General features: G+C 39.6%; 1 protein-coding gene across 1 annotated transcript in view; it reads right to left on the bottom strand.

The window, feature by feature from the left end:
• CDK5RAP2 (CDK5 regulatory subunit associated protein 2) overlaps positions 1-15,672 on the bottom strand; it is a gene marked incomplete at its 5' end in the record, with an annotated part of 64,024 nt that overhangs the window by 10,129 nt on the left and 38,223 nt on the right. Inside the window, 8 exons of the mRNA XM_010082893.1 lie at positions 864-985; positions 1,207-1,396; positions 2,504-2,620; positions 7,101-7,226; positions 8,352-8,536; positions 9,313-9,361; positions 12,291-12,523; positions 14,430-15,030. Coding sequence (XP_010081195.1) covers positions 864-985; positions 1,207-1,396; positions 2,504-2,620; positions 7,101-7,226; positions 8,352-8,536; positions 9,313-9,361; positions 12,291-12,523; positions 14,430-15,030 — 1,623 coding nt within the window. The remainder of the gene's footprint in view (positions 1-863; positions 986-1,206; positions 1,397-2,503; positions 2,621-7,100; positions 7,227-8,351; positions 8,537-9,312; positions 9,362-12,290; positions 12,524-14,429; positions 15,031-15,672) is intronic.

Raw genomic sequence — 15,672 nt, 5'->3', positions numbered from 1 at the left:
TGCTGAAATCAAACTTTTCTCCAGACACTGGGAAGGGGCTGAACTGCACGAGGAGGGTGCTGCCGCTCTCTAATTACATTACCCGTTCTGCAAGGAGACTTACTGCCATCCCTGAGCCAACTTTGGCTTCAAGCCTTATGCCAACAGGGCTCTTCTGCTGCAGAAATGCATGAAATGCAGTGACAGCAGGGCACAATACTTAAAGGTGCAGGAAGGAAAAAAAAACAAAAAAAAAAAACCCACAAAACCAACTTTCACAAGAACTTTCAATGGGAAATTTGCCAGATCCTGTAACGAGTATGCAGCAATGAACATCATTCAATTTTTCTTAAAAAGGGGCAGGAAGAACTCATGTAAGCCTCATTCCTGCCCTCACCTTTAGTGACAGAAAAGCGGACAGGAAATTATTAAACGTCTCGTTCAGAAAGCAGTGCCAGCACTTCTCCCCAGCCCTAGGGAGGAGACACTACCCTCCTATCCAGACCAGAGAAGCACAAGCCACCTGGGTAAGCACTACACGTGAGGATGCAGCAACATGCATTTAGATGACAAGTAAACACCTCCGATCTCCCTGAGCTTATCCAGCCTGAGCCACTGAATCTTCAATATTTGTTTTCAGCTTAGCTACAAAAAGGAAACTCAGGTGTGCCTAGTCGGAACATATCACACATCTCAACCTCGCAGTCACACTCCTAAGTAAGCAGCAGCATTTTATCATCAACTTGTCTGTTCTGCTTTGCATAGCAGACACATGTAGAAACAAAGAAACCGTGACCTAGCCCTCCTGTCCTGTGAGATCATGTTCAGAGAGGGAAGGGTTCCAAGGGATATGGAAGGGTATAGAAACAATTGTGCATTTATACCTGTCCTCTTCCTTCTTGCTTCCTCCAGCTTTTCATAAACCTTGATCTCAGTTCGGAGCGACTGCAGTAACTTCTCATTCTCAGAGAGCTGATGTTGCTTCACATTAATTTCTGTTTGCAACCTGTTAAGTCCCAATAAATGGCTAAATTAAAAGTTAAATTATTATATTTTGTTTCAAAAAAAAAATCTAAAATCCATTCCCCTTTCCTCCATAATTCTTCACTTGCCTTCTGAATAGATCTATGCACGTCATTCACGTTAATGGCTATGGCTAAACACACACTTGTCACATTGACAATTTTCTTCTCTAAATAAATGTCTAAATGTGGACAGAATCAATACCTGTTTAATTCATTACGACTGCTGTAAATTTGACATGTCAGATATCTGGTTTCATCTTCCTTTTCGCCAATTTGTTTTTGCAACCTTTCATTTTCTTTCTTGATGCATTCATAATCCTCATGAAGATGCTCAATGATTGCATTCTTTTTAGAAAGAGATTCTCTCAACTTTTCATTTTCCTTTTGTTTATCTGAAACAAGAAACCCAAGGTATTTGCGATGCTCAGAACACACTAAAGCTTTTTCAGAGACTGTGAGAAAATAATAGCTGTTCTTGAAAGTGTTAGGATTTCAGTATTTCAATTTTCTAATGACTTTTGCTAGATACATTTTCTGTAACGAGCAACACTTTTAACCCCCAGGACTCAGAAAGGCTCAGTAAAAGCCTGTGTACAGCCTCACGTGCCAAATGTCCCCAACACCTCCTGGAATTTGGTCAGAAGGACAGTATTCAACAACTAGTGGCAGCAGGATCCCAAAGCAGACACATGAATTTTGCCAATCCTCAAATAATGGATTTGACTTCTCTTTAGGAAGAAAAGAACTCAGTGGGACTGTTCTAGGGCATCCATGTTCCTCTTTGTCTCACAGAAACCCCTCTGTCCTCTCCCTCCCAGCCCTGTTTATCTGCCGAATGTATCACAGCGGTCCTTTTCTTGGCACAAGCTCTTTCCCCAAACTGCTTCTGTGACACAGAATTGTGATAGGGGCCACTGAGCATTTTAAGACGGCTGCAACCAGAGAGGCTTGTGGGGACCCCAAGTTCTTTTGTGACCCTACATTTAGCACTGGAGGAGGAGGCAATCTTGGCAAAGAAACAGCAGGGAGGAATCATTCCATCTCCCAACAGTTAGAAAATAATTTCCTCATCTTTAATACTCTTGTTGAAAACATATGAAAACAGTAATCCTCACGTGCTGTTAAAGCGTGCATCACCAGCCTTTCACCCCTGAAGGGCTAAGCTAAGACTACAGACAGAAAGCACCAAGACCAAACCATGCAGGAGGTATCTAAGAGGCTTTTCTTTCTGTGGTTCATCCAGGAATAAAAGGAAAAGAAGCTCACAAGCTCCAGAGATACCGATATTATTTTAAAACACAATGGTGTCAATGATCTATTCTCATGGTTCTTATAAAAAAGAAACCCCAGTTTGAATTCTTACGACTGAGCGTGGAATTTCAGGGGTGGGAGGAATGGTTAAGTCAGTTTAATGAATGGACTGTTAACACCATTTTATTGTTTTCTGATCTGGAATGAGTTGCAGTCTACTCCAGTAAAGCACAGTTTTGCATTTTTACCTCTGGATCCTTTTGCTAGCATTGCATTCAGAACTTGATTTTGCTTCCTCAGGAAATGTGTTTCAGAAGTCAGGGAATTATGCTGCTCTGAGCCATGGATAAAAATGTTTGCAGAACCTATAAATATATACATAAAAAATGATTTACGAGTCATCTCTAGGTCATTAAAGATTAAACTTTCCAGACAAGAACAATTTAAAAAATTGCAGAAAAACATCTTACGAAAGATATTTCTCCCCTATATATTTTGAAGGTTATCCCTAAAGACTAAAAGGCAGTTCAGGTTAATGCCAAGTAATCCAAAGCCCTGCATCACGAGTGCCTCTCATTGCTGGGCAACCATTACCAAAATTGCAAAATTATCCCTGACAGTCTTTACCTAGGAGCCAATATTCCAACAGGACAAAATGCAGGAGTATTTTGTGAAATGGGTATTTTAAAATAATGCAAACTGTAGGGCAGTTTACCATCTATTTCAGTCTTGCTCTGCTCATACTCTGTCGTATTTAATGACACCGTTGCAGAGGACCACTAGATTGTACAAACTAACAGTGGTTAATGCAGGAAGTAACGTTAATTAGCCTGGTAACGGGTTTGTTACCACACCAGTCTACAGCATAAGGCTCGAGTCCCTGTCTTTGCTTCTGATTACAAACTGCGAGCCCTCTTATGAGCCCAGGGATGAAGACTCATCCCTCTTAAATGCGTGTATCTAAAATTTAGATGATGGAGCCAGTATTGATCAACCACCAATGGTCATGGGGAGAAAGGCTCCTCCAGAGAGCAACTCACCCCATGTACCCCTACACACCTTTCTGCGGATGAGACACCCTGACCTCCGAAGAGATGCAGGTCTCTCCAGTGCCTCCGTGAGACGCCCTGGGCAACTGACACACAGTTACACTCTAACTTCTAGAAGCTTAAGAGTGATGAATCCTATTCTGAGGATCTTATTGAGCTAGTCCTATGCATATTAGTGTTCAACCAGGTACCCAGTCAGTCAAATTCCAGCCTAGGCAAACCTCATAACGTACGGTATTTATGCTACTCATCCCACAGCGATGTGTAATGTCACACTCAGAAAAGTGCCACATTCCACTCTCAAGGCAGCTGCCTCTGAAATGCAAGTCAAGTAATTGTTATTGCCCTTTATAACCTGCTTATAGTCAGTAAAACACTTCAGGACCCACCAGAATTAACATTACTATTAAAAGTATTTTTCAGTCGATTGGTTATCCCAGTATCAACTACGCTTTAAAGCTTGAGATAACTACATGAGTGTCAGCTATTCGGTTAATAGAGAAATAACCAGCTGGCAAAAAAAAATTAGCTGAATGTACAAGGAGGATGCCTTTCAGCTCTGGCAGTTCAATTCAATTTGATGTGCTGCACTTCCTGCGAGTAATCTCATTTCATTGTAATCCCAATTGAAGCTTTTACCCACTACCTAACTGGGATGTAGTGTGCCATGATATGCACCTCTTGTCGTTACTGAAAGACTCAAAGGCACTAGAAGCCTGGCACTAATGGCATTTTACTATCTATATGTTAAAGAGTTGAGGTAGCTATGAGAACTCAAAAGGCTTTTTCCTTTCAGATTTTAACAAAGCAATTCAACTTGAAGTGGCAAGGCTTGATGGTCTCACCCTGATTCTAATTTAATTTATTGCCCATCACCCAGCTTTATCCTATTTGAAAAGTTATGCTATCACACTTCTACTGAAAGGCTTTAGAATATAACTATTAGTTATCCTACATAATAAGGGTTAATGCAGAGCCAGTGGTAATAAGGCCACAATCCTGCAATCTGACCCACTATTGAGATGACTACTTCTGTGCAGAGCCCTGCTGACATCAATTACGCTCTCCATAGACGCAAAGGTCCATCTAACCGGAGTAAAGTGGAGCATCAGGGCCTACAATCGCAATACACTTGAGTTTTCATTACGTTTTGTGCTGAAAAAAGGAGTGCTAAGGAAGCGTACCTTGAAGGTTTCAAAGGAAACACTGAAAGACAGGCGCTATTGAAAACCACAGCAAAGAGGAAGGAAATAGTCATTCCCAGGGAAAGCAAAATAAAGGCATACTAACGCTGAAGGTAAGCCTGAGTAGATACATGAGTTACTCAGGGGTTAAAAAAAGCAAACAAAAACCCCTTTTAATGTTAACTGCCGTTAATAACATTTGAAACCTAGGAAACTCAAAATTAAACCTTTGGTTTTATTTTGAAGCCTAACATTTGAAATGATTGAAGCAATTATTTTAGTTCTGCTTCCACTGCAAACCTCAGCTCTACAGTAACGATGTAGTCATTACCAGCACTCGAGTCATTTATAGAATACTAGAAGCCCAGAGGCATTTAAATACTTTGAGAATCTAAATATTAAAAATAGCATGGCAAAAATAGTGGGCAGATGTGTGTATCTAAATCCATATAGTATTTATCAGACAAGAATAATTTTATCCATTAACTTTGGTTGAACAAACAACTTAATATCACATTAATTTAACAAGCTCCCATCAACAATCAAGTATTCTACAATTTGGTTTTGTTTTTTAAAGGAAAACAAACTAAGGATATTAAGTTAAAAGTAAAAAAATTGGTTTGAATTATGATTTCCCAAAGCTAATATTTGCTTCAACTTCACTTAGGAACTTATTTTTACACTGAAATTCAAAAAAAGCCCATCTGTTAGGAAAAATGTACCATCATTACTAGACAAGAGAAGACGCATATCTGATAACATGAGAGAGATCTTCAAAATGGAGAGAAACAAGAAACACTGAAATAACATAGCAAGAAAAAGGAGTTATTCCAACAGGTAGTTGTTTTTTTTTCCTTTCTTTTCCAAATTTCTCCTCCATGCATTGGTAGATGCACCAAGGCAACAAGAAGACAGATCGAAGGCATAAGACAGTTTATAAAGAAAATATACTTTCACTGCATTAATGGATGTCCTTGCCAGAATCTTTATGAAGCTGTAAAAGGGTTGGAAGTGTTTCAGTGTGGTTATTTCACGAGAACAGTATGCCTTTCCAGCTACGTAAATGCTTCATGAATGAAATAGATGCTTTTTATACACATTTCCATCACTGTAAATTACTCCTGAAAGCAAACTGCCATTTGGAGGTAGTCTCCATTTAAACAACAACAGAAGTGGATCACGGGGATGATGTAAAACATAATGAATCTAATGTCAATATTAGTGAATCTGAGTAAAAGGAAAGCAGGTATGTATTTATTGCCTGCTTCCACTCTGAGTAATATTGCGTATTAATCAATTGTCCTAGGGGGGAAATGTGGGCAGGAGTGCAAGAACAGCACACAGTGCAGGGAAGATGCCGGGTACGGTGTGCTTGAAAAGGTGCTACAGAAGCATCGTCAGTGAAAGCCTGGCTACCCTCTTGTGAAAAGTTCTAAGCACACCACAGAGGTTGGCTTTCAAAGATGCTGAACACTAACAACAGAGAGCAGTGACTCTGAATTTGCATACCTATTTTTAGTATTTTTCATCCACTGCTTTATATTAGAGTTTGGAATGAAAACCAACTCTACTTTAAAATTTCCATCAGTTTCTGTCAGGTATCTCTCATTAAAAGCTCACGATGTCATTTTGTGTAGAACACATTTATCACACCCATCAATTCAAATGACAAGCTGAACACCCTGGCCTAGGCTCTGCCTTACAGATATTTTGCCCCTGAATGTAAACACAAGCTGGCTTTCAAGCAGTCCTAAAATTCCATCTTCATGCTCCTGTCAGCAGCAGTGCCGTACCGACCGTCCTGGGTACACACAGAGTGGAGACAGAAAAGCCTGTCAGCAGCAGTGCCGTACCGACCGTCCCAGGTACACACAGAGTGGAGACAGAAAAGATCATTCCACAACATTCCTACTTTAGATCAGTAGCAGCAATGCCATTTAGAGCAAAGCACTTCCTCCTCCTCTATTCACACCACGCCCAGAACCCACCAAAATGATGGGGATAAAATGGGCTTCCCCTCCTGCAACTGCCCCTGGCTGGACACGGCAGAGAACTAAAAGAGGATGACAGCCTGCAATCCAAGACCATGATAACAATAATGATATCCCAAATGTAAAAAACAAAACAAAACAAAACAAAAAAGACACCAAAAAAACCCAACCCAAAACCAAACCAAAAAAGCCCAAACAACCCCACAAAACACCCCAACAGCCTGTTTGCTGGTAAGAGAATTAGAAGGGTCTTTGAATTCTCCAGATGAAATTCAACCATGTTGTCATCGAATGTCATAAAACTCCCTCGTAGCCCTGTTTTCCTAGCAATGTGTGCAATTGTAGGCTGGAGGCTGCATGGTGTACCTGTATCCCATAAAAGCTGGGCTCAAGGAAGAGGCACGTTAGAGCTGTGTTTATGCCACGCTAGAAGCATGGAGAAGCTGCATCTGCTGATGGTGCTCCAGAGGCAGCAGTATCCAGAGAAAGGTACATCCATTTCCAACAGGAAAGGGGTGTGATTTAATCAAAAAAACCACATCAACCATTTCCAGCAGCATTTGATCCCTCAGGCTTTAAGCAGGAAAGGTGGATTTAATTTGTCATGAAATAAATCCTTACCTTGATCTAGCTCCTTGTCTGTTACTTGTCTCTCAAGCTGCTTCCTCAGTCTCTCGTTAGTTTTTATGGAGTATTCTAAACGTTGTCTCAGGATCCGAATTTCTTGCAGATGCTCCATTAATAACTCTTAATAAACCAAGAGAGCACTTGTTAGAGTAAATGACTGTATTCCTTTAGACTGTGTACTCCTGTCAAATCTGACATGTGTTAATACTAAAAAACGACACAGAGCTGTTCAAACCGGCAGACCCTAAACACCCAACTCCACAACAGCCTCTTTCCACATTGTGCCCAAACCATGCAGCTAGTGAAAACTCCTGCTCTACATTTTAACTTAAACAACAGTCCTGTTTTAAGACTTTATACATTTCTTCTTCTTACAGAACTGCAGTAGATAGCAATTTTATCTAGTTAAAACATTCCCCGATCTGCAAAATGAATCCAAAGTTCTGCAATGCACCTTCACAACCAGGCTCGACGCACCGATACATTTTTCCTTATAACAACAGCAAGCTTACCAGAGAAACAGATATAAATTTGACTTTGACTTACACAATGCATACATAAATCTGCTCTATCAAATTTCATTACTGTACCTTTTCCTTCTTGCTTTGACTTTCTACAATTTTTCTTCCATTGGCTGTAAGTTTCAGCTTTGCTCAGGAACTTATCTGTTCCTACTGTCACTATCTTATTTGTCAGTTTATCCATGTCATACACTCCTGGTTTACTCTGCAATATTTTTCTCCGGAACAGTACGTGCTGTCTCAGCTATTAAATTTTCATCACTGCCTATAACAAACTACTGCAAGCACCACTTGTGCTTAGTGAAACTATCCAGGTCAAACATGACACCACTTATTAATTATGCAGCACTTACAATTCTCAAGGAAACACAACACTGGCTTTTATAAAATTAGAAAATCTCTCTTTTTCAATGTAATAATCTCCTGACAATTGTCTATTTTCGCCTTATAACTTGTCTATTTAAAGACTGTCTGGAGTACTGTAAAAGATGATAGTCTAAAACAACAAAGACACAAAATATCATAGTTAATTTTGTTTCAAACAGGAGGTAGTTCAAATCGTTGCCATCTCTGTACGCCTTATTACCGAAATCGCAATGATTATGCAAGATACTGGAAAGCTGAAGCAGACAAACATTCTTCATTATTTCTTAATTAGTTCCCTTGTGTCTTATTTATCACATTTTCCCAATATCTAGTGAATCTTCAGTGGGAAAAAAATTACCTGGGGGAAAGTTGTTTGGCAGAAGCGCCAGTGTGCCATGCTGTCCTTCTAGGTCATGCCTGTGCTCAGGCGATCCAAGAGACGACTTTTCTGACAAATCAAAGTCAGACAAGCTATGAAGAGCAGATGGTACAGGTGATTCATCCTTTCGTTGCTGGTACATTGTAGCGTTCTTCTCATTATCCCTTTTGTGCCAAACAAAATGTTTTCAAATATAAAAGTTATTTTACCACTTTGGAAGCACGAACAGAGAGCATGGTGTCAAATTTACAGGGTACAGGCAAAGCAAGTGAATTGACGCGACAGAACACGACAAACCACGACACATCAGGGACTGTATCAGGACTGAAATTCAGACCTCACTGATAATCAACGGACCTCCAGCCTAGAGCTCACGTTCCAGCTCTAAGTAGCCACCTTGGCGTTAAGGGGACCTCAAGCTGCCTTGAACCAGCAGCTGAGGATTTCTGTAGCACAGAAGAATCCCAGGCTGGCATAAAACCAACATATGCAGCATAACAACACCTGCTCTCTTCACCTTCAGCGTAAGGGTGTCTTGAGAATGAAGTTCGCCCTGTGTTTCAGCAATCCTGAGCCAGCCCCAAGGTCACGGAAACAGAAAGTTCGCTGACTAGCCCTCCTAGCAGCTGCCATCAGGGTAACACCTGAACACACACAGCGGTGTGCTACGGCACACGTTTTGTTCATTCAGGAAAGGAACAATCCTGGCAGCATGATCCTTCCTCTCAGTATCTCAGCTGCTTGGTGAGGAGTGGGGAAAAAAGCCTTTGTTTGTTTTCTGTGGGTTTTCTATTAACAAAACGGATCTTAATGAAAGAGGTAACATAAGCAAAGCCTTCCCAAAGACCAGAACAGTGGAAGTTGTGCTACAAAACATGGAGCATCCCTATCAGCTTAGGAACCAACCGTATATTTGGTAAACATTCAATTGCACTCTTACCTTTGAGCTAATTCATAAAGTATAGTAACTTCTGTACCTATTGATTCTCCTGCAAAGCAGAAATAGCTGATTAAAAACAGATACTGAGAATTACGCTTTTTTCCCCTTAAATAGTTAAACTATTTAACTGTAGAATGATAAATTACTGAGAAATTAGAGAAGTCAACAGATACTCAACACACAGTGTACTGATGTCAATTGCTGTCCATGAGCAGAACTATTTATAGCTCAGCAACAAAGCCATAGCTTTCTCTGGAGTTCAAAAAAAAAAAAATTACTAGTTACCAGAGGTGCCAGATTTTACAGCCTTGGTGTTTGAGTTAGCACACAGGTGTAAAATATCGTGCTTCATGGCAAAAGGATTAGGGGTACATGCCATTACTTCTTCAATAAAAATCATATAAAAACAACTGCATCGCATTTGGATTTTGTCCACCCAGAGGCAGGCTAAGCAGTTATCCTTAATAAAGGGGCACACCCAGGATGTTGCCTGCAGTATTCTCGGGAGGATAGCGTGTGAGCACAAGCGCAATTCAGTGCAAGAGACCTGCACTCAGACATTCATTTAAATAAGGAAATAAGAGTTTCGTGGTGTCACCTTGGCTCCCCATATTTAAAAAATTTTGTGCAATTAAGCAGAAGTGGCAGGCAAGAGTTGCACAGCTGAAATTTCAGGGGAATGAATTGAAGGTCAGGATGGAAATGCAGAGACAGACGGTTGTTTATGCTGCTTCTTTATAGTCAATTCTTAGTGCGCTGGATGTTCTTTATAACCCTACAAACATCATTTTATTTTAATGCGTGATTCCATGCAACACCATTGTGTTAGATATATTGAATTGTCTCGGTTGTCAGTGACTTTTCATTGTATATAGGATACCATCTGTTGGTTTGGGGATTTTTTTTTTAAAGGCGTTTAATGTTTATTCACTACACAGTCTTCTCATTTGTAATGCAAGGAATCTCTGTAGCCACTGGAATCATCGAATACACTCAATCTTTTACCACGCTGCTATGACACACTAGCTGTAATACCTTTTTCTCGTATACAACTCCTTTATATGAGCAATTGAAAACTGCAACATGCTGCCACTATCTTTAATGAAAGGCAGAATACAGATCATTGTATGGCTGGGTCCTGAATGTTTCTGAACAAAGCGATCTTCTGGAGCCAATTTCAGGAAGACAGAGGGGTCAGGGTCCCTATTTCATCGCTGAAGATGTCAGTTTTGCAGCTGACATCTCTGGAAGTATTCATGGTTGTTCGGGTCAGAAAGAGCAACACATGTGACGATAGGGAAAGGTCTCTTGCTGAATTTCACTCATGTCAGCATCCCTTTTCCATCCCTTCGATAACTTTCTACGGACTGAAGGCAATATGCATTATATACTCCTCCTTCAGGTGCCAAATGTCAATTTTGATGCTCATTTTACTTGTATTTTAGCTCTCTATTAAGAAAGCTAACTTGCTTGTCTTAACCAGCTAGACTAACTTGGCAGCAAGATGCAGGTCTCTTAGGAAAAAAATGAGAAATGTTAGGAGTAGTACATCTCCTCATACGGTCCCATCTCTCAGATGTTTACAGTTTTGCCTTTCCAATTTAATGCTTTGCCAAACAATAGGTGGGGAAACTGGGATAACCAGAGGCCAAGAGCATTTTCAGATGTGTAAGCTGCCATTTTTCAGACAGCATGGTGTGCTCACTGGTATGTAAAAGGGCTTTGCTTACTGGTACACGTCACAATGTCCTTTCCTGGGTCCATTCCAATGTCCTTTCCACTCCATTCAGCACTCAGTCTTCTCTAATGCCAGGACAACACTTCTCTGGTTGACTTCTCCTCAGACCCCTACTCAGGAGGCTCTTGTTCTGCTATCATGCCCTACCAAAACCCTCAAACACACACGGATTGGCAATACCACAGTCTCTTCAATTCACGAGCTACTCAGAATTCTGAAAGGAATTACTCTCCTCTGCCTTCTAACCAAATAGATTTTCCTTTTCTCCCTCCTTATTTTAATTTTCTAAGTGCACCATTTGGACACAGAGAAGCTGTGGATGCCCCATACCTGGAGGGGTTCAAGGCCAGGCTGGATGAGGCTTTGGGCAACCTGGGCTGGTGGGAGGTGTCCCTGCCCATGGCAGGGGGCTGGAACCCAGTGATCTCTAAGGTCCCTCCCGACCCAAACCATTCTGTAATTCTATGATTCTGTGATAAAGTCTTTGGCTCTTTTTCTTGGAGCATCCTGTGGCAGATGATTTTACACCTGCATACTATTTATTTTGTGTTATTTCTACAGGAATATCAATAACATGCAAGTTAGCACAGTATTATCTTCCAACTGTTCAATGCAAGAAGATTGATTATAGTTTCTTTAAAGGCCTGGGCCATAGAAAATTGCCTAGATGGACAACTATATGGTAATTTCTTCTTTTACTTTAAAAGCACAGCCCAGATCTCTGCACTGCATTCACCTTTCTTGCAAGCAACTGCACTTTAGGGGAGAAAACTTCAGAAACCTGTAATTTTTTCTTTTTAGTTAAACATACATTGTGTCAAAAACCAACTGTGAACCACGCCCATGAGAACCCTTCAATAGGGGTATCCAGTGCTTACACTCAACAAAGTCAGCTGGGCTGTTCCCTGAAACAGAAAATCCCGAAGCCCACTTGTAACTAGACTTTTACTAAACTATAACCACTATATTTTGAACAGTCAAAATACATATGTGCTAAGATAAACAACTCAAAATGGAAGGTGTCAATACAGAGGACAACAACAAAAGTAAAATCCAGTCTTGTTGGAACACTAAAATTTTATCTTCCAAGACAGTCCTTCCTATAAATCATTTAAAAGCAACCAAGAGGAAGTAAGGCTTCCTTTTCAGTAAAAAGAAAAAAAACAAACCCACACAAAACCTTCAAATGTTCAGAATGTTAATATATCTCAGACAATAAGCACAAAATACTGCTACTTACCATACAGGAATTTCCTTTCTAGCTTCTCAAACAATAGTACACTTTGATTCAGTTGTTCACGGAAGCCTTCAGCAACATAATAATCTACATCACTGGCTTGAAGCAGTTCCTCAAAAGCTTTAATAAGGCTCATCAGATGTTGATGGTAAGCGACACAACCACCGTGGATCTCTTTAATTTGTTGGCGTTGAAAGGAGAGTTCTCGAGCTTGTGAATGAACTAATGAATCATATCTGAGAAATTGAAATGATCTTTAAAGTAATTTTCTGACCATAAATAACATTGAAATATAAATAAAAAGTGAATTAAACTTATATTCCTAAACTGTAATTTTATGTGACTCCATTTTCTTTTAAAATGCTTTTACAGCCACAATGAGAAATGTATTGTCTCTGACAGTTGAGTTTCATATTTACGGGCATAACTTGTGGGTTATTATCCTTCACTTAACTGCTTCATTTATAAGATGAGCAGAAGCTAGAGCGATGAACTTGTTTGTCTCCTTGGAAATAACCCAGATGGCATGCAAAGGTGACAAATTAAAGTAAATAAGAGTGAATACAGAAAAATAATTTTTAAGAACGCACATTTTTCATGATTTTTTTTTTTCCATTCACTATAGAAGAACAGATAGAGCTGCCCCTTCACCCAGACTGAAAATTCTGCACATCTCTGTATGTTTATTACCAAAGACATGACCATGACAACCACTGTCGTGTCCAAATTCTCATACTTCACAACCCAGGACATAAATTTCAACTCAGATCAACTGAATTTATTCTGCACTTGCAAATACAGAGAACCCCTTTATACTGCCACTGTTTGTATCACAGATAGACTTCTTCCTACAGAATCATACATTAGTGGAGAAAAAAAGGGAGAGGATCTGAAAAGAGGCAGGGAATCCAACAAAGTATGGGGCATAAACAAAATCTATGATGGCGTGTGTTGTTACAGAATTATTATTGTCATTTGTGTAGGAAGAGATTCGTAACTCATTTCTGGGTCTGTCACCTGTGACTCGTGCAGTTGTCCTTGCCAGTGGCCATGATAACTTTACAGCGATCCATACTGTCTCATTCCTTAATTTACACAGGCGGACCTTCCTTTGTAAAATGGATGAGGTATATTTCAAGGTATGTAAATTTATATGTACTATGTAGCACGATCATATTTTATGATAGCAATACTAAGAGATATACAATAGCCCACGCCGGTCGTTGCTCAGTGTCTCCAAATATCTCTATTCAAGCATTCTGAAGAAAGCCAATGGGCCAAATACCTTTCTCTGCTATACTTCCTGCCATTTCATAGGCCCCCAGGACAATAATGATATTAGAGGGGGGGGAAAAAGGTCGGGAGAGTGGGAAGTTAAAGTTTGGTCTTATGGGACCTCATTTTATGTCTCTGATTTGTATATATACTAGCCAAATGCTGCCCCCAGTCTTTCAATACAAAAACCAAGTCCAATATGTTCCAGCCTCCCATAAATTACTTTCCAGCTTGTGAGCTTACACTATAAAATTTCATTCATTAATTTCTATATCTATCTATTTTCACATCCTTCAAAGGAAGGCATTCAGCACTCAACTGCAAAATAAATTATAACTAGAGCATAAACTTCATATTTTATACATAAAATTGTGGTCACACAAGCAGAAGTCTAGCATGAGTCTGTCAGACAATTGCCCACGGAAACATTTCTATCTTAAATGGGATGTGCCATTTTCTTACACTTGTCACTTGAAAAAAACCTGAGTGATGCAAAACTGTACTAATTTGATTACAGAAGTCAGCCCATCTCACAGAGCAACCTGAGGAGATCCGACTTTGCTCAAGACAGAACGTCTTGCAGAAAAGAGAGCAGTGGACCTGAGGTGTGGGGAAAGACACGGACAGACGTGTGGCACAGAATTGTTACCAAGGATGATATGAGCTCATCTGGAGCAGTTCTGTTGTAACAGAAATACTGGTTTGTATTCCAAGGTGCCTTTTAACTAAACATTTCAGTTGCTTTATGTTAATGTTAGCCTTTACTATAACAACACACGATTACGTGAATAAAATTATCTTCATATTACTCTACTATGTTATTTGCTATTGCTGTTTACCAAAAGGAACAGTAATAGCTTTACTCACTTGGATGGTGATGTTTCTCTCAGTTTGTTCTGAAGATGATACATTTCATCAAGATGCACATTTGCAATTTGCCCTTTTTCAAGTTCTGTCTCATTCACTGGCAGTAGTTCCTTAAGGTTTTGTGCTGTCCATGTATCAGGTGCTTTTGAAGACTCTGAATTCCTATTTTCAGCGTGGATCTCATAATCCATCAGCTGATGTACACCAGAAAATGTTCTGATTTCTTGCACAGCTGTATCTTGTGCTTGTGTAACATGTCCTTCCGCAGGCAAGGCTGCATCACTCAAAACTCTGTTGGAAATACCACTCGATAAAAGCTGGTCAGAGGTCTGTAAATGAAACACGAACATTTTGTACTTCTCAAGCTCAGACTTCATATTCTTAATTCTTTGTTTCAGTTCTTCTATATCATTTATGACTTCACAGTCATCAAGTGCATCTGTATTTGTTACACTCAATTTGAGAGAACGCAGGCACTTGCAACCTGAACGTGCGGCGGCTGAGTCAATGTCCTGATGTTCCATGGAATAAAACTCTTCATTTATCTCTTCGAATGAACACTGGATATTCACGTTGCTAATGTTATGATGATTTTGCATTTCTGAAAAAAAGGAGGCTTGTGTGTGAATATTAATATTTCTTTATCTGACATTCCGTTCTTAACATCACTAGAATGAATTAATTTACTTCTATAATAACAGAATAAAATGCAGATTAATTATGAACTATACAATATTAGTTTTAGACTTTCAACCTTTCTATGATTTGCCCATTAATTCAACTTGCACATCAAATATTTCAAACCCCTTATCGCTTCTCAAATAAACAATACTCTAAATACACCCGCATTCTTTTCCTAAATGATTGAAAATTACTTTTCTCTATGCAGTCCTGAATCAGACACCAACGAAGCTCAGACCTTTCCAGCCACCAAGATGATAACCTCAAACATAAGGCCCTGAGATTTAAAAGCAGAGTCTATGACTTTAAGTGGTTCTTCATACAAGTTCTAATTAAGTATTCTCTTTCTCCTCACTTCAAAAATCTATACAAAACCAATTGGAGCATAAAGTCAGTGGAATTTTAAAAAGATTATCAACCAAATAGTAAAATTTGAAAAAGGGGCTTTAATAGCTTCTTTTTAAAATGTGTTCTAAACAAAATCCATAAAAATGTTCAGTGTTAAAGGTTTTGCTGACACTCATTTGGCATGCACAGCACATCCCTCAGCTGACTTTGCCGT

The sequence above is a fragment of the Pterocles gutturalis genome, unplaced genomic scaffold (assembly GCF_000699245.1).
Source record: "Pterocles gutturalis isolate BGI_N339 unplaced genomic scaffold, ASM69924v1 scaffold7145, whole genome shotgun sequence".
Taxonomy (NCBI): domain Eukaryota; kingdom Metazoa; phylum Chordata; class Aves; order Pterocliformes; family Pteroclidae; genus Pterocles; species Pterocles gutturalis.
The sequence above is the reverse complement of the archived record's forward strand: the minus strand, read 5'-3'. Positions and strand labels throughout refer to the sequence as shown.